Genomic DNA, 26,665 nt, shown 5'->3' with positions numbered 1-26,665 from the left:
TAGACTCTAACAAAAAGCAGTAATTCTGTGGCTGGTGACTGACTGTTTCTGGCATACTGGCCTTCCTTAGATCAGAAATCAGAGAAGTCATTCTGCGAGGAGGACCATGCCGCCCTAGTGAATCAGGAGAGTGAGCAGTCAGATGATGAACTTCTGACGCTGTCCAGCCCACATGGCCACGCCAATGGTGACAAACCTCACGCAGCCAGGAAGCCCAGCAAAAAGCATCAGGAGCCAGCTGCCCCTGCACCCCCTGAGGATGTGGATCTTCTGGGTCTAGAAGGGTCTGCAGTGAGTAAGAACTTCTCTTCGCCGGCGGCTCCTCCCTCCAACTCCGAACTTCTGAGTGACCTGTTTGGAGGCGGAGGTGCAGCTGGTCCCGTCCAGTCTGGACAGTCAGGGGTGGATGATGTGTTTCACCCGAGTGGACCTACATCCACCCAGTCCACACCACGCCGATCTGCCACCTCCACCTCTGCATCTCCAACACTGAGAGCAGGAGAAGGTAATTGTTTCCATATTGTGCTGTACCTCTCAGGATTGAATTATAACTTTTGGGCCAAGCAGGTGGAATCGAACTGTCCTCATAGTCTAGACTTCTCTGATCTCCCTGAAAGTCTCCAGAAGGTCTGTATCTTCATGTCAGTGGGAACCACAAGATTAAATAGAAATACTGTCCATTTTGGTAGGACAGCCTAAGAAAGAATATTTGAGTTCGTCACCCTTACTTTTTTTCTTAAGGCTTCAATCCCTCAGCTGCTTTACTTATTTCTGCTTAGAGGTGTAGATTGATGAATTGTTATTAATAATAACAGCAACTGTTTGTGGGGTACTCACTATTTGCCCGGAGAAGGCAATGGCATCCCACTCCAGTACTCTTGCCTGGAAAATCCCATGGATGGAGGAGCCTGGTAGGCTGCAGTCCACGGAGTCACTAAGAATCGGACATGACTGAGTGACTTCACTTTCACTTTTCACTTTCATGCATTGGAGAAGGAAATGGAAACCCACTGCAGTGTTCTTGCCTGGAGAATCCCAGGGACGGGGGAGCCCGGTGGGCTGCCGTCTATGGGGTTGCACAGAGTTGGACACGACTGAATCGACTTAGCAGCAGTAGCAGCAGCACTATTTGCCAAATGTGTAGTTTAACACCAGCCATGAATTCAGTCTTTATAAAAACACAGTAAATAAGGTGCTATTGTTATCTCCATTTTCTAGTTGAGGAAACAGAGGCTTAGAGTCAAATTAGTAATGTACTTTTATATAGCAAGTCCCCAGGCCCAAAACTAGGCCATTTGACTCCTGAGCTTTCCCTCAGTTTTCCTGTAATGCCTTCTTGGAACTGTAGTTTTCTGAGTACATTTTTCCTGTGCAGAGAAGCACTTAATTAATTTAAGATATATTTAAGGGACTCCTGCCAGCAGCACAGCTGATGGAGCGGAGCAGTTGGTGCCAGATGTAGAGTTTGAGCCCCATGAGGCTCAGTCCACTTCACTCCACTCATTGCCACAGACTGAACTCTTCTTGTGGCTGGCCATCCACAATTTTTTGACATTTGCAGGCAGACTCTTAACATCTGAGCCACCAGGGAAGCCTAATTTAACATAGGTTGGTATTAAAGGTGTACCAAGTAATAGTGAGAAGATTTTAGCATTCTCTACTGGTGGATGTCAAAGTTAGGTGTCCGCTTGCAGATATTCTATAAATCTCACTGTTCTCGTTATATAGAAGGGATAAAGTTTGGTTAGTATCGAATGAGCTAAATGATACACAGCATGTAATAGAGTGCCTGATTATATAGTGGATTCATTGCTGCTATGTAAGGCTAATCTACTGCCCAGCAGACATTAGGAGACCACTATGCCAGTGAAGTTGTAGGTGAACACATATTAATCATATCCCTCCCTGGGTTTTGAGAATGGGGTTTATTCATTAACGCGTTTGACTGTAGTTATCTATTCCTAGAATAGGTCATTCCTACTCCAGGAAGCAGTCAGCCCATTAGCTTGATACCTACAAATTAGGAAGTGATATCTCGTTATAGGGAGCTAATTCCCTTGCCCATTAATGCAAAATTAAACCCAGTCATATATATGCCACTCTGTGTTGTTTTCATCACATTTATCTCACATCTGTGAACAATGTGAGATGTCTTTGAGAAATTTCTGGAATTTGAATTCCAAAAACTTGAACGAGTCCAGTCTTATCATTTACTTGATATTGGGCAAGAAACTCGGCTCTCTGAACCTTAGTGTTATTGTCTGTAGAATGAAAATGATATCACTTCTGTCTGACAGCTGACAGGATTAGCTGATGTACTCTTTATGAAAGGCAACATAAGCCCTAAAGAGATGATACAATATTATGTTACTGCATTGTTGGGCTTCCCTGATGGCCCAGTGGTCAAGAATTCTCCTGCCAGTGCAGGAGACAGGGGTTTGATCCCTGGCCTGGGAAGATCCCACATGCCACAAAGCAACTAAGCCCATGTGTCACGACTGTTGAGCCTGTGCTCTAGAGCCCAGGAATCTCAACTACTGAGCCCATACGCTGCAACTGTTGAAGCTCACGTGCCCTCCACAGCAAGTGCAGCCACTGTAATGAGGAGCCCAGGTACTGTAACGAGAGAAAAGCCTGCACAGCAATGAAGAGCCAACATACTCAACATAAATAAACAAAATTTAAAAATACTATTATTGTGTTGTTGCTGGAAACCTCAGCAGCCACTTTGTTGTAGTTTTCTTGGTTCATTCACAAACTTTTTTGCATTTTACTACATCTGCACCGAGTTTCTAGCAAGTTGTAAGCAAGCAATGTTTTGAAAGCATTTCGTTTCATAGAACATAAGCTGTGAGAGCTCAGTTTTTGTCACACTCATTTTCTTTGCTTTTTAACTTTCAGTGTGCCAGGACCACTAAAAACACAAAACTAAACAAAACCTGGTCAGTGAGTTTTTCTACTGTTCACCTTAATAGCAAAGCTCCTCGTGCCTGGCGTTTGTTCACTAATTCACTGAATATGATCATTGTTCATTCATTGATCATCTTTTGTGATCCAGGCCACGGTTTCACCACTTATCTATTAATCTATAAGCTTGCTTGATTTATTTCATGTTACTAAGATGCCCAAAGGCCCAAAGGGCCCTTGTTTTTAGAGAGTATGGTTCATCCTACAGGTAAATCAGGAGTTCTCCTTTGTCCTCAAAGAAGGGGTTAGTCACATGTAGTCAGAAATCCTTGGGCTTCATTGTTAACCCTGAATGAAGTTTTAAGGATAGGATGGGCCTGTGGAGCAGCCCATGAGGCAGGCACATCATCCTGACTTTTCAAGTATTTGGCCTAGAGCCTTGTAAGAGTGACAGCTGTCCAATATTTATTGAATGAGTGAACACATAGGACAAAGAAACACCTTTTTCCTGTTGTTTTATAGGTGCCACCTTTGACCCATTTGGAGCACCTTCTAAACCATCAGGTCAAGATTTGCTGGGTTCTTTTTTGAACACAGCCAGTGCTTCCAGTGACCCCTTTCTTCAGCCCACGAGGAGTCCTTCTCCTACAGTGCATGGTAAGGAAGTATTTATGCTGTGTTTAGTGGAACAGGGTTCCCTACTAGACATCAGTAGGTGTTCAGATATAAAAACATCTTGTAGGCAGGGTTTTGTTTTGGCTTTTGTTTTTGAAAAGCTACATATCTCTTGAAAATTACAATTCATGTTAACATATTAAAAGCTCTGCACAGTAAAGAAACCTGCATAACTTTTCCTCAGCTTCCATAAAATTTAATTTGGAATTTTTTTGTGTGTGTGTGTTAGAGCTACAAGCACAAAATGTATAGGGCACCATCAATTGTAGGACATATCTTTATTTTACATACTGTCACTTTTAGTTGATTCTAAGATGCTTACTAATTGAAGTCTTTGAACTATGAAAAAACATGTGTCTTGAGTTAATAAAATGTAATATGACAAGCATTCCGCAAAATTAGTATTCCACAGAACAGTTTAGAATACAATATCCTGATATATTAAACTAGTTCTAAGATGAAGCCACTAACCATACTCGATTGTTGAGCACTTAAAATGTGCCAGTCTGATTTGAAACATACTCTAAGTGTAAAGTGCATACCAGAATTCAACACTTAGTACAAAAAAGCAATGTAACATGTCTTATTAATATTTTTATATTAGTCATTTAATATATTTTGAATATATTAGGTTAAGTAAAGTGTTATATTAATATTAATTTTACCAGTATCTTTTAACCTTTTTTTTTAATGTGACTACTAGAAAAATTTTAAATTATACAAGGCCCACATTATATTTCTAAGTTAGAGACAGTTGTGGAAAGACTCATAATCACATCTGTTTGTAAGAGCAAAACGGTATCACTTAGGTAACACTGATTAAAACTGAAGGTCTTCAGTGAAGGATATATGGCTTTGAGCTGGAGAAATGAAGCTCCTTCTTGATGCTGAAGGATGCTGAACATCAATGGCCTAGACTTAGAGGACGATGTATTTATTGTTGAAGGCCCCTGAGCCCCTCTGGGGAACACAGTTTAGTGATCAGCTTGACTTCATGGGAGCTATGCAAATGCAAAAGGAAATTGAGTTATGCAACACTGATCAAACTGAGAAAGCTGATCAAACTGACCAAAAATAGAAAGCAGTCAAGGAACAAACTTTATGGGTGATTTCCTATTGCTCTTAAATCTCAAACTATTTGAAGTGGGTCCACAGGACGATATGCAAGAAATTCACCTCTGACCCGTGTGCAGTGCCCACTTAAAAGAATCTCTGGATTGGAAGTTGGCTACCCCAAGAGGAAAGATGCAGGTTAAAGCTGTTGTTTTTGTTCACTTATTTAAAATGTAGGTTATGTCATTGCTGTCCTCGCAGTGGCTCCCTGCTTCACTCAGCATGGAAGCCAAAGTCATTGAGATGGCCTTGGTCGGCCCTCTGTGCTCTTAACACCGAGGGCTGTGACCTCCTTCCCCACTTGCTCCCTCTGCTCGTTCCATTCCAGTCACATGGCCTCTCCACCCTTGCACTGGCTGTCCTCTCTTCCCCAGACCAGGGCATGGCTAATTCTTTCGCCTCTCTTATCTTTGCTCAGCAATCACCTTCTCAGTGGGGTCTCCTCTGACTGCTCTATTTCACATGGAGACATCTCCTCCCGTCTATCTTTCCCCACTAGAACCTGAGTTCAGAGGCAGAGACTTTTGTTAGTTTTGTTTATGAATGTTTTCCTAGTGCCTAGAAGATCTATGTGATGTGTGTATTATCTACCTGTCTTTCCATATAAAATGAATTATCATTTTTCCCTATATAAATCTCTTTGATGCATACTGATAATATTAATAAGGTTATCTATTTTCCTGACTTTAATACTTTGAATTTACTGTTTTCATATGAGTACCACCTTTTATGTCCCGTGGGTATGGATGTTCATACTTCCGCATGGCAGTACTGGACTTGGTTCTGTCTTGTGAGCTGGCTAGAAGATGTTTATCCCTCAGTTTCAGCCAGTCAGAAGAACTCTTTTGTTTTGTGGCTGTGCTGCTTATTTTGATCTGTGTGATGCTAGTGTGTGAAAGAATGTTCCACTATCCTTGCTGAGAAGGGAATTATTCCATTGTTAGTGGGTCAGTTGCATCCTCTTATATATAGATGAGACTCAGGTGTCAGTTTGGGAGGTCAGATTGCCCACCTCCAGTTTCTACAAGGCACTATCCATCTCTTCTGAAAATCAAGAAATGTTGCCTTCAAGTTCTATGGATATTTATTGAACATTTTCTCGGAAGAGAATAATTATTTGGGACTTAATCTGAGAAGAAAAACTGAACAAGTAACCACAATAAAAAGCTAAGTAGAAGTTTAAAATACTGGGTATTATCTTTTCATTTGTTTATTCCTTTCTCTCCAGCAGATTTTAAATTTCTTGAGGATAGGCACTGTGTCCTTTAGCTCTCTGTTCCCTGATGGTGCCTTGTGTGTGGTAGGTTTGTGGGTTTGATTAGTAATAAGGTTGAAGTACCACTTCCTAGTTCTGCATCCTAGTTGGGTGTAAGAATAAGGTCAGAGTTTAAAGGAAGTCAAGCAGCAAAAGTTAGCAAAATTATCTAGTTTCCACCTCAATTTTTATGAATTACTGTGGAAAAAGAGAAGGGAAAACTGAAAGGAAAGAGCTGTTATTTCTGATAATGGAATATTCTATTTAACTCCATGATGGGAAGATAAAGTGTCTTGGTTCGTACTAAGGACATGAAACAGGTAAATATAAGGCTTGATATAAGGCTTGGTGCCTTGATGATCCTTTTGGCGGTGATATGTGTACTGTGTCTTAAATCCTACTTGCAGTGTTATTTTAGTGTTTGCATTGTATTATTTGATTTAATGAACAGTACCTAGAAGAGTCTTAGAAGTTCTTTCTTACGGCATCCAGTTTCTTATTTGGATTTTACAGATGCAGAAAACGTTTACTCTACCAATGTGTACTCTAATATACCTGATTATATTTAACTGAACATTTCTTTTCAGTTCTCCACTTGAAACTTTGACAAGGGTCAATCAGTTCAGTCACTCAGTTGTGTCTGACTCTTTCTTACCCCATGGACTGCAGCATGCCAGGCTTCCCTGTCTTTCACCAACTCCTGGAGCTTGCTCAAATACATGTCCATCAAGTTGGTGATGCGATCCAACCATCTCATCCTTTGCCGTTGCCTTCTCTGCCTGCCTTCAACCTTTCCCAGCATCAGGGTCTTTTCCAATAAGTCAGTTCTTTGCATCAGATGGCCAAAGTTTTGGAGCTTCAGCATTAGTCCTTCCAATGAATATTCAGGACTGATTTCCTTTAGGATGGACTGGTTGGATCTCCTTGCAGTCCAAGGGATTCTCAAGAGTCTTCTCCAGCACCAGTTCAAAAGCATCAATTCTTTGGCACTCAGCTTTCTTTACAGTCCAACTCTCACATCCATACATGACCACTGGAAAAACCATAGCTTTGACTAGACGGACCTTTGTTGGTGAGGTAATGTCTCTCCTTTTTATTATGCTGTCTAGGTTTGTCATATCTTTTCTTCCAAAGAGTAAGAATCTTTTAATTTCATGGCTGCAGTCACTATCTGCAGTGATTTTGGAGCCCAAGAAGATAAAGTCTGTCACTGATTCTACTGTTTCCCCATCTATTTGCCATGAAGTGATGGGACCAGATGCTATGATTTTAGTTTTTTGAGTTGAGTTTTGAGCCAGCTTTTTCACTCTCCTCTTTCAGTTTATCGCTTTCTGCCATAAGAGTGGTGTCATCTGCATATCTGAGGTTATTGATATTTTTCCTGGCAATCTTGATTCTAGTTTGTGCTTCATCCAGCCCAGCATTTTGCATGATGTGCTCTGCATATAAGTTAAAGAAGCAGGGTGACAAAATACAGCCTTGATGTACTCCTTTCCCAATTTTGAACCAGTCTTTCATTCCATGTCCAGTTCTAACTGTTACTTCTTGACCTGCATGCAGATTTCTCAGGAGACAGGTAAGGTGATCTGGTATTCCCATCTGTTTAAGAATTTTCCAGTTTTTTTTTGTGATCCACACTGTCAAAGGTTTTGGCATAGTCAATAAAACAAAAGTAGATGTTTTTTTGGAACTCTCTTGCTTTTTCAATGATATAATTGGATGTTGGCAGTTTTATCCCTGGTTCCTCTGCCTAAATGTAGCTTGAACATCTGGAAGGTCACAGTTCACATACTGTTGAAGGCTGGCTTGGAGAATTCTGAGCATAACTTTTCTAGCATGTGAGATAAGTGCAATTCTGCAGTAGTTTGAACATTCTTTGACATTGCCTTCTTTGGGATTGGAATGAAAACTGACCTTTTCCAGTCTTGTGGCACTGATGAGTTTTCCAAACTTGCTGGCATATTGAGTACAGCACTTTCACAGCATCATCTTTTAGGATTTGAAACAGCTCAACTGGAATTCCATCACCTCCACTAGCTTTGTTCATAGTGATGTTTCCTAAGGCCCACTTGACTTCACATTCCAGAATGTCTGGCTCTAGGTGGGTGATCACACCATCATGGTTATCTGGGTCATGAAGATCTTTTTCGTATAGTTCTTCTGTGTATTCTTGTCATCTCTTCTTAGTATCTTCTGCTTCTGTTAGGTCCATACCATTTTCTGTCCTTTACTGAGCCCATCTTTGCATGAAATGTTCCCTTAGTATCTCTAATTTTCTTGAAGAGATCTCTAGTCTTTCCCATTATATTGTTTCCCTCTATTTCTTTGCATTGATCACTGGATGGATTTCTTATCTCTCCTTGCTCTTGTTTGGAACTCTGCATTCAAATGGGTATATCTTTCTTTTTCTCCTTTGCCTTTCGCTTCTCTTCTTTTCTCAGCTAGCTGTTTGTAATGCCTTCTCAGACAACCATTTTGCCTTTTTGCATTTCTTTTTCTTGGGAATAGTCTTGATCACTGCCTCCTGTACAATGTCGTGAACCTCCGTCCATAGTTTTTCAGGCACTCTATCAGATGTAATCCCTTGACCTCCCTTGAGAGGGGTCAGAAGCTCTATTTTGAAGCTGTAGTGAGTTTGTTGTTATAGTGACAGTAGACACATCCCTGACACGGGCATGGTGGGTGGATGGTATCTAGTCAGTTCCTAGTAAGTGTTCTGATTGACTCATATTCTCTGTTAATGTCCCAGCAGAGGGGACAAAAAAAAATTTTTTTAATTTTTATTCATTTTTTAATGCAAAATACATTTGTTATTGGGGTATAACAATGTTGTGATAATTTCAGGTGAACAGTGAAGGGACTCAGCCACACATATACATGTATCCATTCTCCCCAAAATGAGAAAACAAAATTTTTGTTCTAAGTTGCTCATGCAGTTTATGCCAGCTTAAGGCAAATTGGGTTTGAGTTTCATTTCACCTTTTTTTATTGCCTTACTGACTTTGTGTTAAGGGTAGAGGTGGGACCCATGCAGATGAATAAGATAATTCTTGCTTTCACAGTGTACTCGAGGCAGATATATGCACAGTTACAATTCAAAGTGTACCTTTGGAGGTAAAATAAAGGCGAACAAGGAAGTAACAGAGACAAACAGTATATGGCTTCCACCAGTGCTCATATAAGTAAGTACAGATGAAGGCAGAAAATATCAATGTTGCAGAATGTGGAGAGAGCTCAGAGGGAGAGTAGAATCACATGAGACATGGGCATACCACGAGAGGGAGAGCATTTTCTTTTGTGAACTCAGAAAAGTGGATTCTGAGCTATTTTGTCCTGATTCTTTTTCTTCTCCTCGTTTGCAGCTTCTAGTACCCCTGCTGTGAACATTCAGCCAGATGTTTCAGGAGGCTGGGACTGGCATACCAAACCAGGTAAAGACCAGCAGATGGACTTTGTGCCACATAATTGGTTGCTGAAGCATAATCCTTCACCCAAGGTGAAGTGAGTACCTGCAGAGTGTTAGCCCCATTTATGGAAGTTCCTAAAGGTCCCCAGTCTGAGAAGGCTTTTCACATTGCCCTTGATGACATGGTAGTTCTGCATGTCAAATGATACTTAATTTCTCTAAGTGTCAATTTGCTAAGTGTTTGCCTTGACAATAGAGTTAGACAGATCTGGGTATACATCTAACTCAACCATTTAGAAGCTCTTGAATTTTTTTTACCAGTCTGAACTTCAGTTTTCTTATCTGTAAAATGGAATTCATAATTCTTGTTCCACACAGTTTAAGTGAAATTACTTACATGAAATTTTCTGGCATAGAGTAGGTGCTGCATAATCTGAATGGTTTTCTCTCTTACAGAGAACTTGTTTTAGATCTGAATTTGTCTGTAGTAAATAAATTCTCTTTCTTATGGCTACTGTTGTATTTTTTGAGAGCCATCTTGTGTGATTATCTTTCTGACACGGTGCAAGTTACACACACACACACACACACACACACACACACACACTATATGTCTATCACAGCAACTTTCTAAAGCAGTTGCTGTTTCCTTATGTAACCAATGAGAAAGTATCGACACTCAGAGAAGTTAAGCAACATGTCAAAGGTCACTCAGCTAGGAAGTGGCAGAACCAGAATTCAGCTCTGACTCATCTCATAGGAAATCCCATAGGAAAGAACGGAGTCAGGTGACATGAGGTAAACACCAGATGTAATGGTTTAGAGGAGTGGCTAGGAAATGACTTATACCTTTTCGGTTCCCTGTCCTTGCTCCAGGTCACTACTCACTTGAATTAGGGAAATGGGGTCTAGCAACTTCTAACACATCCTAATTTGCCCTTAGAGACGAGGTGAGCAGTAGCTCTAGATTTCTGAACTTCAGAATTCAGCCTCAGACAGCTAACTCATTTGCAATGCCCTTCTTATTTTTTTCAGGAGGTTTTGGAATGGGAAGCAAATCAGCTGCCACCAGCCCAACAGGCTCCTCGCATGGTACTCCCACCCATCAAAACAAACCCCAGACTCTGGACCCTTTTGCTGACCTTGGGACATTAGGTATACACATAACAAATGAAGATACGTACTTACTTTTGGGTACAAAGCCTCAAATCTAAATCTTTGGTGTTAAAAGTAAGCTGTAGTGTTTACCTGGGATCTAAAATAATCTGTATTTTTAAGCTGTATTCTAAAACCTAAAGCTGTCTTTTTAGAAAAGGTAACAGGCTTCAAATACTGGGTTGGAGCTAACCCCTATTAATGTATTTCTCCAATCCCTGAGTTTGGAGTAGTAGTGTAAATAAAGTTAGAACTCCTGGGAGCATCTGAAAATAGAGTTTGCACCAAAAGTAGTGACTATGTAGGGAAACGGTGAGAGACAAGGGTGGTCAGATAGAGCTGTGCCACGAGGGCCGGCTGTGTGCAGGTCTTACTCTGAAGTTGCTGGTGAGGTCCTCACGCTGTGCTCCTCTTCTCTCCGTGGACCACAGTCCTCTCTGGTCAGTTTGTAAACTTCCATACAGAAAATAGACCTCTGGAGAGTATTTCTAAAGAGTTTTCTCATCAGATGTTACTTATTATTATTATTATAGGATAAGTGTTTTATGAGCAAGTAATTTTGGAAACACTGGGTTCAGTGGACTTCAATTAAGTGTTTTATGAGCGAGTAGTTTTGAAAACACCAGCTTCAATGGACTTTGCTCATTGCAGAAACTTCTGAGGATCGGGGCTCATGGTGATGCTCCCCACTGAGGGGTATAGTGTGCAGGGTTCTGTTTTACCAAGAAATCTCTCTTCAAGGTGTAGTTGATTGGACTACTGTGTTTTGAAACTTTTTCCTCCTCCTCCTCGAAGTGCAAAGTTGTTAAATAAGGGTGAGGTAGCTCTGACACAAAGGTTTAAATAAGCCAACTTGATAGCTTAGTTTTCCCAAAAGGCCTCCGGAAGAAGCATTTAGAGCTGAATTATCTGCAGGGAATGAGAACATGCTACCGTTTTATTTTTTGCTAGTAGTTATGTTAGAATCTTGACCTTTCCTTTTATGTCATTTAAATCTTTTTTCCTTTTAAGAATTTCTCAAATTATTTTCCCTTTTTTTGTATCTGAAAGTTCAAATTTTAGAATAATAACATTCTATAAAACAGGCAAAGTTCTATTTCAAGTAAAATCTTTTCAGTGTTCATTTTTTACCCATTTATTCATCCCACAATTATTTATTAAGTGCCTTCTGTGTTCTAACATTGTTTTAGTGAAAACCAACCAGCCAAACTAACAAAACCAAAACAAAATTCCTTCTTCTTAAAGTTGATATTCTAGAAGGGGAAATAAACATTAAATGAATAAATATACAATATAACATCAACTAATAAAAACAACTAATGTTTAGTTGGACCTTTTACTTTGTACCAGGCTCTATTTTAAGTGCTTTACATATTTCATTTCATTTAATCTTCCCAATATTTTTTGAAGTAGAAACTATTATAATCCTCATTTTACAGATGAAGAAACAGACACGGAAGTTTCAGGAACATGCCCAAATCACAAGGTTTCAACACCAAGAAGTCTAGGTCTGTGGCTTGCACTATAACCCCATGAAGAGTCCTGTGAAAAAAATAAGGCAGAAAGCGATGGTGTGGGGGGGATGAGCCAGGGTGTTATTTGAAATATCAAGTGGTTAGGGAAGGGCCTTACTGAATAGGTGACCTTTATAAGAAGTTCTTTTAAAAGCTTCAGCATCATGTCTTGCATCTAGTTGTCATGTCCTTTTAGACACCTTTAACCTGGAATCATTCCTCAACCTTTCAAGACATTGATATTTGAAGGGTACAGGCCAGTTGCCAAAGTCTTGATTTGTTAACTTTGATCACTTGGTTAAGGTGATGTCTGCCAGGTTTCCTTCACCATGAAGTTACCATTTTTCCCTTCAGTAATTAATGAGTAATCTGGAGAGATAATTTGAGATTATCCAATTCTCCATCTGACTTTTACCCAGTGGTTTTAGCATTCATTGGTGATTCTTGCCTAAAGCAGTTATTACCGTGATATCTGCAAAATTGTGATTTTCTGATTCTCTTCTTCTTTCTATATATATTAATTGGCATTTCATTCTAAGGAAGAATCTCCTGCCTTTCCCTCTCCCATCCCCTTCCTTCCTTTCTGACTCCCTCCATCTCTCACATCATAATGGACTAATGGATTCTTTTTTGACTCAGTTGGTTATCATCTATTACTGTTGTTATTTAATGTTCACATGGTCCCACATTTGATTTGTGAAAGCTCCTTTCTTCTGACTTCTATATCGTTTTCACTTGATTCCATCATTTTTGAGAACTTTCTTTATGGCACAAGGTGTCCTAGGCTTCTCTTGAACTTGTTACATGCCTGTCCTATAATCAGGCATTTCTGAGAATCTCATTCCTTTTTGTGGGGAATGGTATTTAGAAACCAAAATCTCTGCTATAAGTATGTTTCTTTGCTCTGAGGTGGGTGTCCCTGCCCTGCCTTCCAGGAGATGGAGATAGGTGATCAGTGGATATTAACACATAATTTAGTCCCATCTACTGCCACAGGGTCTTCCTTGCCTCCCCCTGTTCCACATCTGTATCTTCCACTTCCTTGGATCTCAACAATATTAATAGACAACAAAAATAGTTTTAGAGTAGCTGCATCTTTATTACTACAATAACATACCTACTCGGAGGAGTTCAAGAGTGGTGGTTGTTTTTGTTATTTTTGCCATGCCCCATAGCTTGCAGGACTTTTCCCAACCAGGGATTGAATCCGGGCCACCACAGTGAAAGCCCAAGAATCCTAACCACTAGGCACCAGGGAAATTAAAAAAATTTTTTTGGAAGAGTTACTTGTTTTTGAAATGCAATAATTCTTAAAAACTGCTGGGGAAACTAGTTTCTTAAATTGCCTCATTTTCAAGTCACATAATTTAGGAAAGGTAAGTGATTTTCCTGAAACTGTATAGTGAATGAGTATATAAGCAAGGGCTACTTACACACTAAAATTTTTGACTCCTAGGCAATTGCTTTAGAGTAAAAATAAAACTTCTAAGTTATATAGCTACAATTAAAAAAAGATAGCATGCTTCTCCTTTAGGTATTTTCACACTGAACAATTCTGATACAAACACCATAGTTCTTCCCATGGATATTCCGATTTAATTAGTTTGGTTGTTGCTTGGGTACAGAGAATTTTTAAAGCTCCCAAAGTGAGTCTAATGCACAGCCAAGTTTGACAACCGCTGCTTTTGCTTTTAATGAGAATAGCTGTGGGCTCTGGGTTTAGCTACTACTTTATATTTCTGACAGTTCTCTGCTTCAGTGGCTTTAAAAATTAGAGTTGCTAACCAGTCTAAAAAATATTTAGAAAAGTATTCTGAAAGGGTAGACATCAGAAAGCCCTGCCATGTTGATGAGCAGCTTGAGATCAGAGGCAGCATCTGCCATTTCACCACCGTGTCTGCAGCCTCATGTGGAGAAGATGCTCAATTGTGTATTATAAATGAACAAATAAATGAAAAAGCGGTGGGAACATGGAAGAATTTTTTAAGTTTTTCAGGTCTTTCTGTAGTTACTGAATTTTTAAATAATAAACATATCTTCAGAAAGAAGATTGTAAGCATCCTTAAAATAAAAGATGAAATTCCGGTGTGGAATGTCTACCCAACCTAAGGGATGTTGATGTGCTGTTGGCAGAGGGGCCCAGAGGCTCACAAAAAAGGGCTTCACAACAGGGGTGATGCCAGCCTGTAGTGTGCAACAGTGTCATTCCCTTTTTCTATTACCAAGTATTTATTGAGCCTTTATGGTGTATGGGTACATGCTAGGAATATGAATTTGCATTATTTTAAAATAATGCCTCTTATTTGCTTAGTTCAGGAATTGTGAAGAGCTTTCACATAGTCATTGTGCCTTTATGGTTTTTCTGCGATGTAGACATAGTTCTGATTTTACAGGTGATAACACTGAGGTCAAGGAGATAAATTTTTCTCTGAACTTCAGAAGAGCGAGGATTCTCCGTAGACTGTTTTTGGCTATATTCCTGGGGCACTGTATCTGGTACCTAGTTGTTGTTGTTTAGTTGCTAAGTTCTGTCTGACTCTTTGCGACCTCAGGGACTGCAGCATGCCAGGCTTCCCTGTCCTTCACTGTCTCCCAGAGTTTGCTCAAACTCATGTCCCTTGAGACAATGATGCCATCCAACCAGCTCACCCTCTGTCGTCCCCTTCTCCTGCCCTCAATCTTTCCCAGCATCTGGTCTTTTCCAGTGACTTGGCTCTTTGCATCAGGTACCCAAAGTGTTGAAGCTTCAGTTTCAGCATCCATCCTTCCAATGAATATTCAGGGTTGATTTCTTTTAGGATTGACTGGTTTGATCTCCTTGGAGTCCAAGAGACTCTTAAGAGCCTTCTCCAGCACCACAGTTCAAAAGCATCAATTCTTTGGCACTCAGCCTTCCTTATAGTTCAACTGTCACATCTGTACATGACTACTGGAAAAAAACATAGCTTTGCCTATATGGACCTTTGTTGGCAAACTGATGTCCTTGCTTTTTTAATATGCTATCTAGGTTTGTCATAGCTGTTCTTCCAAGGAGCAAGTGTCTTTTAATTTCTTTATAATGTCTTAGCTGTACTCATCATCCTCAGTGATTTTGGAGCCTAAGAAAATCTTTTTACTTTCTGGTACTTAGTAATGCTCAACAAATACTGGATGAATGAATATATGAATGAATGAACAAATGAATGAATAAATAAAGGAATGTAAGACTGAATGCATCAATGTGTGATGGAGCAGAGACAGACTGATTCCAAGTCTGCTGGTCATAAGACAGCAGTCCCCGTGGGAATGGGAAGAGGAACCCAGATCAGACCAGAGGAACAATGTCGATAGAAAGAAGAGACAGTAAGTGAGGGATGAGTTGTAGTAAAAGACTCAGAGATTTGGGGAGGAATTTGAGATAATAGATGCAGGAAATGAACATGACACGTGGAGACAGGAAGCTCATAGTCAAGTCCCAGCTCCATTAACTAGATGTGTGACCATAAGCCTGTAAATATACCAAGTATACCTCCTTCATTTCCTTATCTTTAAAGTGGGGCCAGACTGTGGAAAATCGTATGGACATTTCTCAAAAAACTGAAAATAGAACTACTATATGACCTAGCAATTCCACTCTTGGGTATACATCTGGAAAAAAACCCCACTAATTTGAAAAGATACGTGCACCCCAATGTTCATAGCAACATTATTTACAATTACCAAGACCATATGGAAGTGACCAAGTGTCCATCAGCAGAGGAGTGGTTAAAGAGGATATGGTATATAGCAATATACACAGTGGAATACTACTCAGTCATAAAAAGAACAAAATTTTTTTGCCATTAATAGCAACATGGATGGATTTGGAGGGCATTATGCTAAGCGATGTATGTCAGAGAGAGAAAGACAAATACTGTATAATATCATTTATATGTGGAACCTGAAAAATACAAGAAATATAGCAGATAAGAAGCAGACTCACAGATATAGAGAACAAGTTAGAGCTTAGTGGGGAGTAGAGGGAGGGCAATAGGGGGTGAGGAAATGGGAGGTACAAATTATTGTGTATAAGATAGGCTCAGGGATATACTATAAAACATTGGGAATATAGCCAAGATTTTGTAATAACTAAAAATTGTATAAAACTGTAATTTAAAAATTGTATAAAAATGAAAAAATAAATGGTAATGTTGACAAAGAAAAGTAAATAAAGTGGAACCAGTAATACTACCTATTTCCTAAGGGTGTTGTATAGATTAAAGGCAGTAATAGTCATAAACATATTTTGTGAATTCTAAAAGAGCTATATAAATGTTATTTTATTATCACTGTTGCTTTGGTATTGGTGCCTGAAAGTGTTCCTGGAGATCACCTCTTCAAACATGAGTCACAGCTGGTCTTCATATTTTGGGAAAAGCCCAGCATTTATGCAGTGAGTACTTAAAAGTTAGGAGTTACAGAGTCAGGATTCTACTTAAATTCCCAGGACAGAGTAATATCATTTTTTAAAGCTTGAATAAGATTCTTTACCCTATTCAGAGTTGTCAGAGGGTTAGCTGTGTTTACTCTCCTGCAATGAAGTGCAAGTAGTGTGAAATTGAAACCTATTTATGAAATTTTAGAATACCATTGTTTACTCGTGGGCACTAACCATGCTAGTATTTATAACAGACAGTGAATAATCCTGATCGTTGACGTTTAAATAGCGGCTTCACAAGTGAACGTATTTTTGTTTTATTCCCTGTTCTTGTCATTTGATAGCTTTTGCTCAAGTTAAGAAATAGAATCTTCTGAGAGGCTGGGAGGGAGAGCTGCAATGGCATGGTGGAGGAGCCAGGGCTCTTCTGGCTTGGAGTCAGACTTGGACACAGGTCCCAGTTCTGCCACTTTCTGGCTGTGTAACTTTCAGAAAATCGCTTAACTATTCTGAGCTACAGGTTGTTTATCAGAAGGAAAAATGGAACTGTTAATACATACCTACAAATGTCATTGTGAGGGTTAAAGGAAAATATATGAATGCAATTTATTTAGCTATTAGGAAGGCTAATTATGCCACTAGTCAAGGGAGGTTCCACTAAAGTCATTGTAAGCAGTGACTTGGGACACAGGAGTTAGAGGCTACTCACAATAGCATTACCTTCTTTCTCTCTTTCTCTTTCTGTTTTTTCCTGTAGGTGGTTCTTCATTTGCCAGCAAACCTTCCACACCAACTGGATTGGGTGGTGGATTTCCACCTCTCAGCTCGCCACAGAAAGCATCTCCCCAGCCCATGGGTGGGGGGTGGCAGCAGGGAGGGGGCTACAACTGGCAGCAGACACAGTCCAAGCCACCGTCCAGCATGCCCCACTCCTCTCCCCAGAACCGGCCTAACTACAACGTGAGCTTCTCATCCATGCCTGGGGGCCAGAATGAACGTGGGAAAGCAGCAGCTAATTTGGGTAAGGATGATGGTATGGGGCCTGGCTAGAGGATACCCAGAGGTATGCATGTCTGAAGAAGGAGACAGGAAGTTTGGCAGTTTCTGAGGCACACAGCATGATCCCTCCCAGTGTTGTGCCTGGAGTTCCTAGGTTTATCATTCTCCCAACACACTGTGGTTTTGTGAGTGCTGGCTCACCTGTCTGTCTCTCACCATGCTGAGAGCAAATGGTGGGCAGGGACTGGGTCTTTTTTTGCCTCGTTAGCATTAGCACCTAGCAGAACACTGGACAGGTAGGAGGCCCTAAAGGAGTGCTGAATGGAAGTGAGTGGAGGCGTGGATGGATCTTGAAACTGTCATCCCTTTGGAAGAGGGGGTGGAAGACGAAAGTTGGAAACATTTCAAGTACTGTGTTCACATTTTCCCTTGGATCCCAGTTAGAGGAGTGGACATGTCTTGGACATTTGGTCTTGATTATGCTCTGGCTGGGGGATGTTCCTGAGATCATTGGGCTTCCTGTGATGTTTTTTCCCTCTCTTCTGAGAAGAAAGTTAAAAGAACACAAAGTGGCCTAAAAGCTAAGGCTGGAGGATAACTCTGGATGGGATTCTTTCTTTTTTCAAATGGGGTTCTTGATAGCAAGTGAAAAATAATATATTTTTTATAGAAGGGATGGTTACATTTGAATTTTCTAAAAGGCCTGTAATGATATGTTTTACATCTCAGTTGATTTCATTATACCCAAGAATGGAATGTATAGGGACATGATGAGGAAACAGGCCTTTCTATGGAACATGGGAAAGGCAATTCCTCTACTTTTCCTAGTAGCTTTAGCTGACATCTTTGGAGGGCTTATTATATGTCGGGTGCTATTCTAAGCAGTTTTGCATATTATTTCATATAATCTTCAAACCCTTGTTGTAGACAGAGATCAATAATTTTCTTAGTCCATATAGCTTGCAAGTGACAGAGCCAAGATCTACCAGGGCAATGTGACTCTAGAGCCCTACCATTCACCCCCACACTCGGCTTCTCATGATACATACATGACAAGGAGTTTTTTTTTAGGTCTTTGTAACATCGCGTTTGTTCTTTGGTTAGCAGTGGATATTCTCTGATAATTCCGTAGTCATTTGGCTTCCCCTCCATTTTTATTTTGAGTAGATTTGGGGTGAGTGTTGTCAATCAGTAAATATTTATGGAGTATCATCAGTGTAGAAAACATTGGAGATACAGCTGCAAATAAGACAGACAAAATCCCTTATCTCAGAGCACCCACATTTGAGTCTGTGTGTGTGTGTGTGACAGTATGTTCAGAATGCCTGACAATATAGGGATGGCAGGTGGATTTCAGGTGAGACAACAGCTTTGGTTTAAGGCATGGACTGAATGGACTCTTGTGGTTCTGTTTTAACAGCAAACATTTAATAGCCAGGTACTGTTTTGAGCATTTAAAAATATTTAACTCACCAATTTTCATAACAACCTTATGAGATAAGTCATGTTATTAACACCACGCCTGGTTGACAGATGAGGACACTGAGGCAGGAAGATGGTAAGGAATGGTAATGTCTCAAGGTCACATTGCTAATAAAGGCAGAGCTGGAATTCAAACCCGGGAGTCTGTCTCCAGAGCCCTTGCCGTTTGCTACTACCATGCTAGGCTGCTTTTCCAAGCAGATTGATAAAGATTGTGAGGCCAAAACCAGACTTAGGGGAAAAGAGCTCTGTGATGGACTAAAAGTGTCAGCTGAGTGTGGGCAGGAAAGCAGCAGTGTGCTTGCATTTCAAGTACCAAAACCCAGGTCATAGGCCCATCACTGCTGCTAGCCAGTTGTATGACTGGGGCCTGAGGTGGGGAGAGAGTAGTGGGTAGACTCTTGGCTATCCTTGTCTGTGAAAGGATGGAATGGTGCACATGGAATTATGGAGTTATGTTAGTGCAACAACCCAACCTCGAGTCTGAGCTTTGCCGTGGACATTGCATGTGATCCTGAACAGACTCTTAAGTTTTCCAGACTTTACTTTCCTCATCTATAAAATGGACATGACAGTCTCATACCCTACTCACAGGCTAAGTGAGAGGATTAAGGGGCATAGTGCCTGTGAAAGCACTATGCAGTATGCCTAAGTGTTATGATATTATGTTTATGAGTAAACGCTATAATAATTTTAAAAATATTATGTTGCAGAGGGGAAACAAAAAGCAGCTGACTTTGAAGACCTGCTCTCTGGTCAAGGTTTTAATGCTCACAAAGACAAAAAGGGACCTCGAACAATAGCTGAGATGAGAAAGGAGGAAATGGCTAAGGAGATGGATCCTGAGAAATTAAAGGTGAGTGAGCCCCTGGCCCACAGTGATTATTGTGTTGTGTGGAGCTGTCAGTGTGGGACTAACCTATAGAAGGTGCCATGTTAAGTTTCTAGCATCCACTGTATTTTATTTGGTTCTTGTAGTTGTGATTTGAGTATAGCTGTGTCCTTTAATAAAAAATACTTTCAAGGAGTGCTGTATATGCTGTTTCGTTTCTTTAATACAATACACTTATTCCGTAATACATAGTGTAGATTTTCCTCATTTACACTTTCCAATAAGCAATGGCACTCTTTAAGATGTGATCTTATTATTCAGATGGCATTGCAGTCTACAGGTGAGTCATTATGATTTGGTGGTAAGAAGAATGCATTATTTATGTTATCTGTTTCTGCTTTAGGTAGCTTTATATAAGACTAGATTGATGCACTCAGAATCTCTTCTTTGCCGATAGAGAGGGAGCTATTGATTGCTATGCCTGGGAATTACTCACTCCTATAATGTTAGACCTGGAGGTTTGGGAGGGTGAAAGGGAGGGAGGCTAAGGGAAGTGGGGTCTCTGGCTTCTACCCTGCTTCACTTCACTTTTAACCAGAGCATTTCTACTTTTATCTGTTTCTGATTCTTGGATGTCTAGGTAAGATTTTATTTGGGGAAAGAGAATGTTTTCATATTCTTTTCTTCTAAGGTTTGCAAACCAGTGACTATAACTTCATTGTTTCATAGATGAGAAAACAGAGATCTTACTTCGTAGCTGAAGATATTATCTGGACAATGGTTAACTGAGGGACAAAAGGATGGTTATGTTGATGAATGGTGTGAGGTAGTGAAAAACTTTGTGAAGATCAAGAGAACTGGAAAGCTTGTCACAGACAGGCTGAGTTCCCACGTGACAAAGCACACTGACACGGTTACAGCCTGGAAGATGAGAGTCTAATCTGGTATTCCAAAACCAGAATGGCACAGCCACTCAATGTTACACATGTTAAAAAATACACCACTGTTGTTTTCCATAATTTGTTGAAGATGTAGAGATACAATTTGCAGTACAATATATGACACTCTGTTTACCTTTGCTACTCACTTCATGCAGTGTTATAGAGGTTTTATGTTCCTGCCACAAACACTGTGCTCCATCTCAAGAGCCTTTGTGTATTAGGTAAACTCTGACAGTTTTCTGTAAAAGAAAGTGGTTTATATCTTTTAAACCGTGCTTGGTTATTTAGTTGGTATGGAGTATTTAATTGTTTGGGAGAGCAGTCATCATTCACTTTGACTGAGCTTCTGTTACATGCTAACTGCTGATTCATTGTTACAGACCTTTCAATTTAGTGACTTCATTTGTTCTAACTATGATTATTCAAACTATGAATGGTCACAGTTGGAATGAATGACTAAATGTATTAACTCATTTATCAGACCTTTTCAAGCTCTTTTCCTGCCAGGCATACTGTTTCTGAGTTAGAGTGATATTTAAGAAATAGTATCCTTCTTCAGACAGGTCTGCCTAATGGCAGGGGAAAAACAAGTGCACAATTACAGTGAAGTGTAGCACATTTTGTGATAGAAATATGTTTAAAAGGTAGCCTGGAGAAATTTGTTTTTGTTTTTCCAAGGAATTTGTGTGTGTGTGTGTACATGTCAGACACTCTACTAGACATAGCAGATAGCAGGGACCCAGACAGACATGATGTGTGCCCTTGTGGAGTTCATACTTCAGGCATAAGTCATCAACTCAGGAGGACCAGAGAGGAAGGAAGGTATTTAGACTTTCCAAGGTGGAACAGCATGGAATTCCTGAGCAGGCTTTTGAAGGCTGATAAGGAGTTAACCAGAAAGAAGAGGTGTAGGGGGTGGAGTAAGAAGGTCCAGGTAGTGGGAACGATGACCTAGGCAGGTACCTGATGTTGCTGGAGCTGGAGGGGTTTCCAGAGTCACAGTGGAGATGCTCTGGACTCAGAAGCATTTGAATTTCTTAACTGCCCCTGTGTTTACAGATTCTAGAATGGATTGAAGGCAAAGAGAGGAATATCAGAGCCCTTCTGTCCACAATGCACACTGTGCTGTGGGCTGGGGAGACTAAGTGGAAACCAGTTGGCATGGCAGACCTGGTCACCCCGGAGCAGGTGAAGAAAGTGTACAGGAGGGCCGTGCTGGTGGTGCACCCGGATAAAGTGAGTACAGCCTGTCCTCCTGCACCCCTGGAGGTGTCTGGTCCTCCTGTCCTTGGTTTATAAGTGTGTGTCAAGGAGTCATACTTTCAACTTGCTTCTTGTTAGGCCATTTTATATGATAAAATAAATTTCATAGGCTAAACACACACACACACACACACACGCACAAACACACACACACACGCTCTGCACTGTCAGAGACTTCAACCAGTGGATGGCCCGGTTGAGATCACCATAACACAAAGAAACCTCACACTTGCCATCATATGGACTTTGTTATTGTTGTCTAGTCACTAAGCTGGTTCCGACTCTTTGCGACCCCATGGACTGTAGCCCACAAGCCTCCTATGTCCATGGGATTTCCTAGGCTAGGATAGAGTGGGTTGCCATTCCCTTCTCCAGGGGTTCGTCCCTACCCAGAGAGCGAACACGCATCTCCTGCGTTGTGGGCGGATTCTTTACTGCTGAGCCACCAGGGAAGCCCGATCATATGGACCATGTCAGTCCTACAGTGTGAGGCTGTGACTGAATCCTACTTGAATTTGATATCTTAGATTTTCATCTCTCTAAACTTTTGGTGACAATCCAGATAGTATTAAAGAAACAATGTATTTCAGTGACTTGAAGAGAAAGGGAAAGAGCCCAGAAAAACCCACAAACTGTATGCCTGTGTTATGGGTCTCCAAGAAAATTTTTTTAAGAAATAGAATAAAGAGTGTTTCAGAATGCAGTCCATCAATCAGAGCTATGCAGTCATGAACCTTTGTCATTTGGTAGGTAACTCTGGAGAATGGAGATACATCTTGTGCTGACTCATAAATTCTCTGTTACCTACTCAGTGACTGATCACTACTACCATATGTGAATTCCTGGGGGAGGGCTTTGTGGAGAGGTCATAGTAATTAGGGTCATGTAGATGGGGCTATGGGCTTCCCTAGTGTCTCAAGCAGTATAGAATCTGCCTGCCCATGCAGGAGATGCAGGTTTAATCCCTGGGTCAGGAAGATCCCCTGAAGAAAGAAATGGCAACCCAATCCAGTATTCTTAACTGGGAAATCCCATGGACAGATGAGCCTGGTGGGCTCTGTGGAGTCACAAAAAATTGGACATGACTTAGCGACCAAGCAACAACAGCAGCAAGATGGGGCAGTAAAAAGAGAAATGATCTAACAGAAAAAGATTTCAATTACTCAGAGTCTACATATTAGCAATGAAAATTTTAATATAAATAAAAATTTGGTCTGTGGTATCTAATGTGTATTTTTGGTTTTTTTTCTGTAGGCTACTGGGCAACCCTATGAACAGTATGCAAAGATGATTTTCATGGAGCTCAATGATGCCTGGTCAGAATTTGAAAATCAAGGCCAAAAGCCCTTGTATTAACTTATGAGCTTTTCCATTTCTGCTGCAGACCCGTGCTAATGCTTAGTGTGTGTCACAGTTCTGAGGTTTTTGCAGGTGAACCAAAAACTCCAGCAATGTGTATCCAGTACTTAACTGTTAAGTTACTTGTGAATTAATTCCTCTTTAATAAGGAATGTGGATGTTTGTTTCATCAAGTCGCCACCGTAAAAAGTCTAAAACAGGAAAGGAACTTTTAGTCAGATGACCTTGCAGAGTTTTTTTTACAACATTCCAGCCTGCCTTGTGGGGAGCCTACTCAGCAATTTGTGGGGAAATTGAAAATACAGTCTACCAAAGGCATAGCACCCATCTCATTGTCTGAGGATAGGATAATGAGCCAAAGTTATAATAATAGGATTACACGATGGATTTTAACTAACAGTTTTGAGATTTTCTTGGAAAGATAAAATTTGAGCCATGGCTTTACGTAGACTTCAGGAACATGACCATTAAGGTTTTTTTTTGTTTTTTTTTTTAAACAGAAATTTACTATGGTCTATAGTATAATACTGTACACTTCTTTTGGTCAAGAGGACTAACAGATGTAAAAGAACCTGAACTGTGGGAAGTAATTATATTATAATCCAGTGATTACTACCAACATTTCCTTCCTGGATAAGCTAAAATTTAGTGAAAATGCTGACTGAAGAAAAATAGGGATGCTAAAGCTGTAGAAATCTGTATTCCTGGTCAGAGAGTTGGGCTACTATCTTCTTTTCCCTTTAGAAAGATGTGGTAGCTTGAAGAATGTCTTAATGCCATAACAACAACCTGATTTGATGAAACTTCTAATTTTTGCTGTAAGGCTTAGTGCTCCTCCTTTTGCTTAGCAGAGAAAATGCTCTTAGCTGGGAACAGATGCTAAGACCGTTTGGCGTGTTCACAATTGATCAGGAGACTGTCTAGTATGGATCCCCTGTCCTCCAGGTTTGTGACTGGCTGTGGGAAGGAACTCGATGACCACAGTGATAGGGGCAGTCGCAGCAAGAGACAGAGAGAGGCCACTTCAGACCAAGTCACGTGGCTTATCAAGACTAGCTTCTCTGAGGAACCGGGTTCCTCTTCCCACCTGATGGAATAGGACCTCTTGGATTCTTACAGTGGGGTTTATTATTCTCAAAGTTGTTGGGGGTCCACAGGAATAACAGTTGCCCAGGAACATCTGTGAAAATAAAGCAGGAGTGAAACCTTTGCAGACTTCAGACTGGTTGGATTTCAGTTCAGGTGTTTTGGCTGTTTCTCACTTTGAGGGGCAAGTTGTTGTTTTCCATGACTTTGGTAGATCTCTTTGAATGTGCAGGTACACAGTGGAAAGGATATTCATACAAAGCAGATGGGCAGAAAGATCTTGATCTAATCTTAAAAGGTTTGTGCTCAGTATTGTGAAAAGCTTTCAAAAATTGTTTTAAGAAGACAATCTTTTTTTTTGCTGTTTCTTTCTGTTTTTCATTTTCTTGTGGCAAACTGTACTGGAAAAGCAGCATGTCAAAAATACTTTATGTTCTGTATACAACTCTCTTCTTTCTTTCTCTCTCTTCCTTTCTTTCCTTTGTTCTTTTCTTGTTGTTGGTATAAAGGTTCATTATTTATTTTACCTTTTGCTGACAATGTGAAACTCGCCTCAAATATTCTCTTTTTAAATATACAGCTGTAAACTGTTCAAAGTAACCATAAAAAACTAGGTGTTATTTATTAACATATTATAAAACAATGTTTGCAGTATGTGCTTGTCTTATTTAAAATTGGAATGTGAGACATGTTGCTGTGACTTTTTTTCTCATTCACATCTGTAGATATTGTGTGAACTACAGTATATAATAATAATTAAAAGGATACTATGTGAATGTCACGTACATTTTGAAATGATAGAACTATATTAGCTTGGTATCATGTTTGGATAATTCATCCATGTTCACAGTTTAAAACATCATTAAACATTATGTAATTAGCACTGAGAAAGAATCTTATCTAACTTAAATTTGGGATGCTCCCTATCTCTTTTCCAGATACATTATAATTCTGGACCCCTATTTATCTCAAAACTCTTAACATATGCAGACCAACAGGTTTTTGCATTCCTTTTAAATATCTGGTTGTGACAAAGCTTGTTGTTGATCGGATTCACTGTTTCATTCATATTTATTGTAATATATTTTTTTGTTTTGTAAATATGTTACAGTCAACAAAATGTGATTGGTCTAAAATATTTGTAATGTATATTAAAAGGCTCAAAAATATTTGTAGAAACATAAGTTATTTTTTTCACTCATAGGAATGCAACAACAAGCTTGAATTACACCTTCTGACATGATTCACTTTTAAGATAAGTTATGGGGAAAGAATATGCTGCTGCTGCTGCACATATAATACATTTGTACAAAACATAATCTGATAGAATTTATTAATTTATACTTTAACCACCCCCTTTACCACCCTTGCCTCCATATACAGACACACTTTTGATCATGCTGCATGAATGCTGTGTTCCTAAAAGAATCAGCACAGAAATCCTGGCTCTAGCTAGGATATTAATGCATTTTTGTGCTGAGGCAAAGGGTTGGATCCTGGGAGTCTGAGACTTTGTTGCAGAAAACAGATCATTTATCTCTTTAAGAAGAGAAGCAGCATGTTTACTTGGAAACAAATGTTGCAAATCAAAAGTATTTGAATTATCATTGCTGTGTCCCTGTCTGAAAGAATCTTCAAGTTGGACCCTAGGTGGTGCTAGTGGTAAATAACTCTCCTGCCAGTGCATGAAACGTAAGAGAGGTGGGTTCCATCCCTGGGTGGAGAAGATCCCCTGGAGTAGGAAATGACAAACCACTCTAGTATTCTTGCCACGGAAAATCCCGTGGACAGAGGAGCTTGGTGGACTATAGTCCATGGGGTTACAGAGTCAGACACAACTGAAGCCACTTAGCCCGCTACTGATGAAACACTGCGTAAGGAATGAACATGCAAGTTGAATTCCAGAGCCAGTTATCACAGCAACAGGACAGTTTCCCTGCTGACAGCATCTACTGGGGAATTTAGGAATGGGGAACAATTCAAGCGCTGATTTTCTGACTTCAGATTTAAACTGTTTAAGATTCGATCTCAGCTTTCCTACTCAGTACATACCATCTGAGCCTCAGTTTTCTCATCTGTAAAGTGAAGATAATAAAACCTAGTTCATAGTGTGAGAATTGAATGCAAGGAGAGAATATAAAAAATTTGTCCTAAGAGGTCCTGTTTAGTCCTAGCCAGTTTGACAGAGGACGTGGACCTTATATTTCCAAGTAACACACTGACCGCAAGTTGGGAAAGGGTTCAGCTTCTAAGGTTTTTACTTTCTGTTTTTGATTGAAAGT

At 40.1% G+C, this 26,665-nt stretch overlaps 1 protein-coding gene across 3 annotated transcripts in view; it reads left to right on the top strand.

Moving 5' to 3' along the window:
- Positions 1-25,552, top strand: part of DNAJC6 (DnaJ heat shock protein family (Hsp40) member C6) — a 167,591-nt gene extending 142,039 nt beyond the window's left edge. For all 3 annotated transcript variants that reach the window (XM_040232663.1, XM_040232664.1, XM_040232665.1), the window contains exons 12-19: positions 71-505; positions 3,430-3,564; positions 9,313-9,381; positions 10,392-10,511; positions 17,179-17,442; positions 19,616-19,758; positions 21,735-21,911; positions 23,193-25,552. In XM_040232663.1, coding sequence (XP_040088597.1) covers positions 71-505; positions 3,430-3,564; positions 9,313-9,381; positions 10,392-10,511; positions 17,179-17,442; positions 19,616-19,758; positions 21,735-21,911; positions 23,193-23,294 — 1,445 coding nt within the window. In that variant the 3' untranslated portion in view covers positions 23,295-25,552. The remainder of the gene's footprint in view (positions 1-70; positions 506-3,429; positions 3,565-9,312; positions 9,382-10,391; positions 10,512-17,178; positions 17,443-19,615; positions 19,759-21,734; positions 21,912-23,192) is intronic.
- The last annotated feature ends 1,113 nt before the right edge of the window (positions 25,553-26,665 follow it).

The sequence above is a fragment of the Oryx dammah genome, unplaced genomic scaffold (genome assembly GCF_014754425.2).
Source record: "Oryx dammah isolate SB20612 unplaced genomic scaffold, SCBI_Odam_1.1 HiC_scaffold_28, whole genome shotgun sequence".
NCBI classification, from domain to species: domain Eukaryota; kingdom Metazoa; phylum Chordata; class Mammalia; order Artiodactyla; family Bovidae; genus Oryx; species Oryx dammah.
Note: the sequence above shows the minus strand (reverse complement) of the source record. Positions and strands in the feature narration are given on the sequence as shown.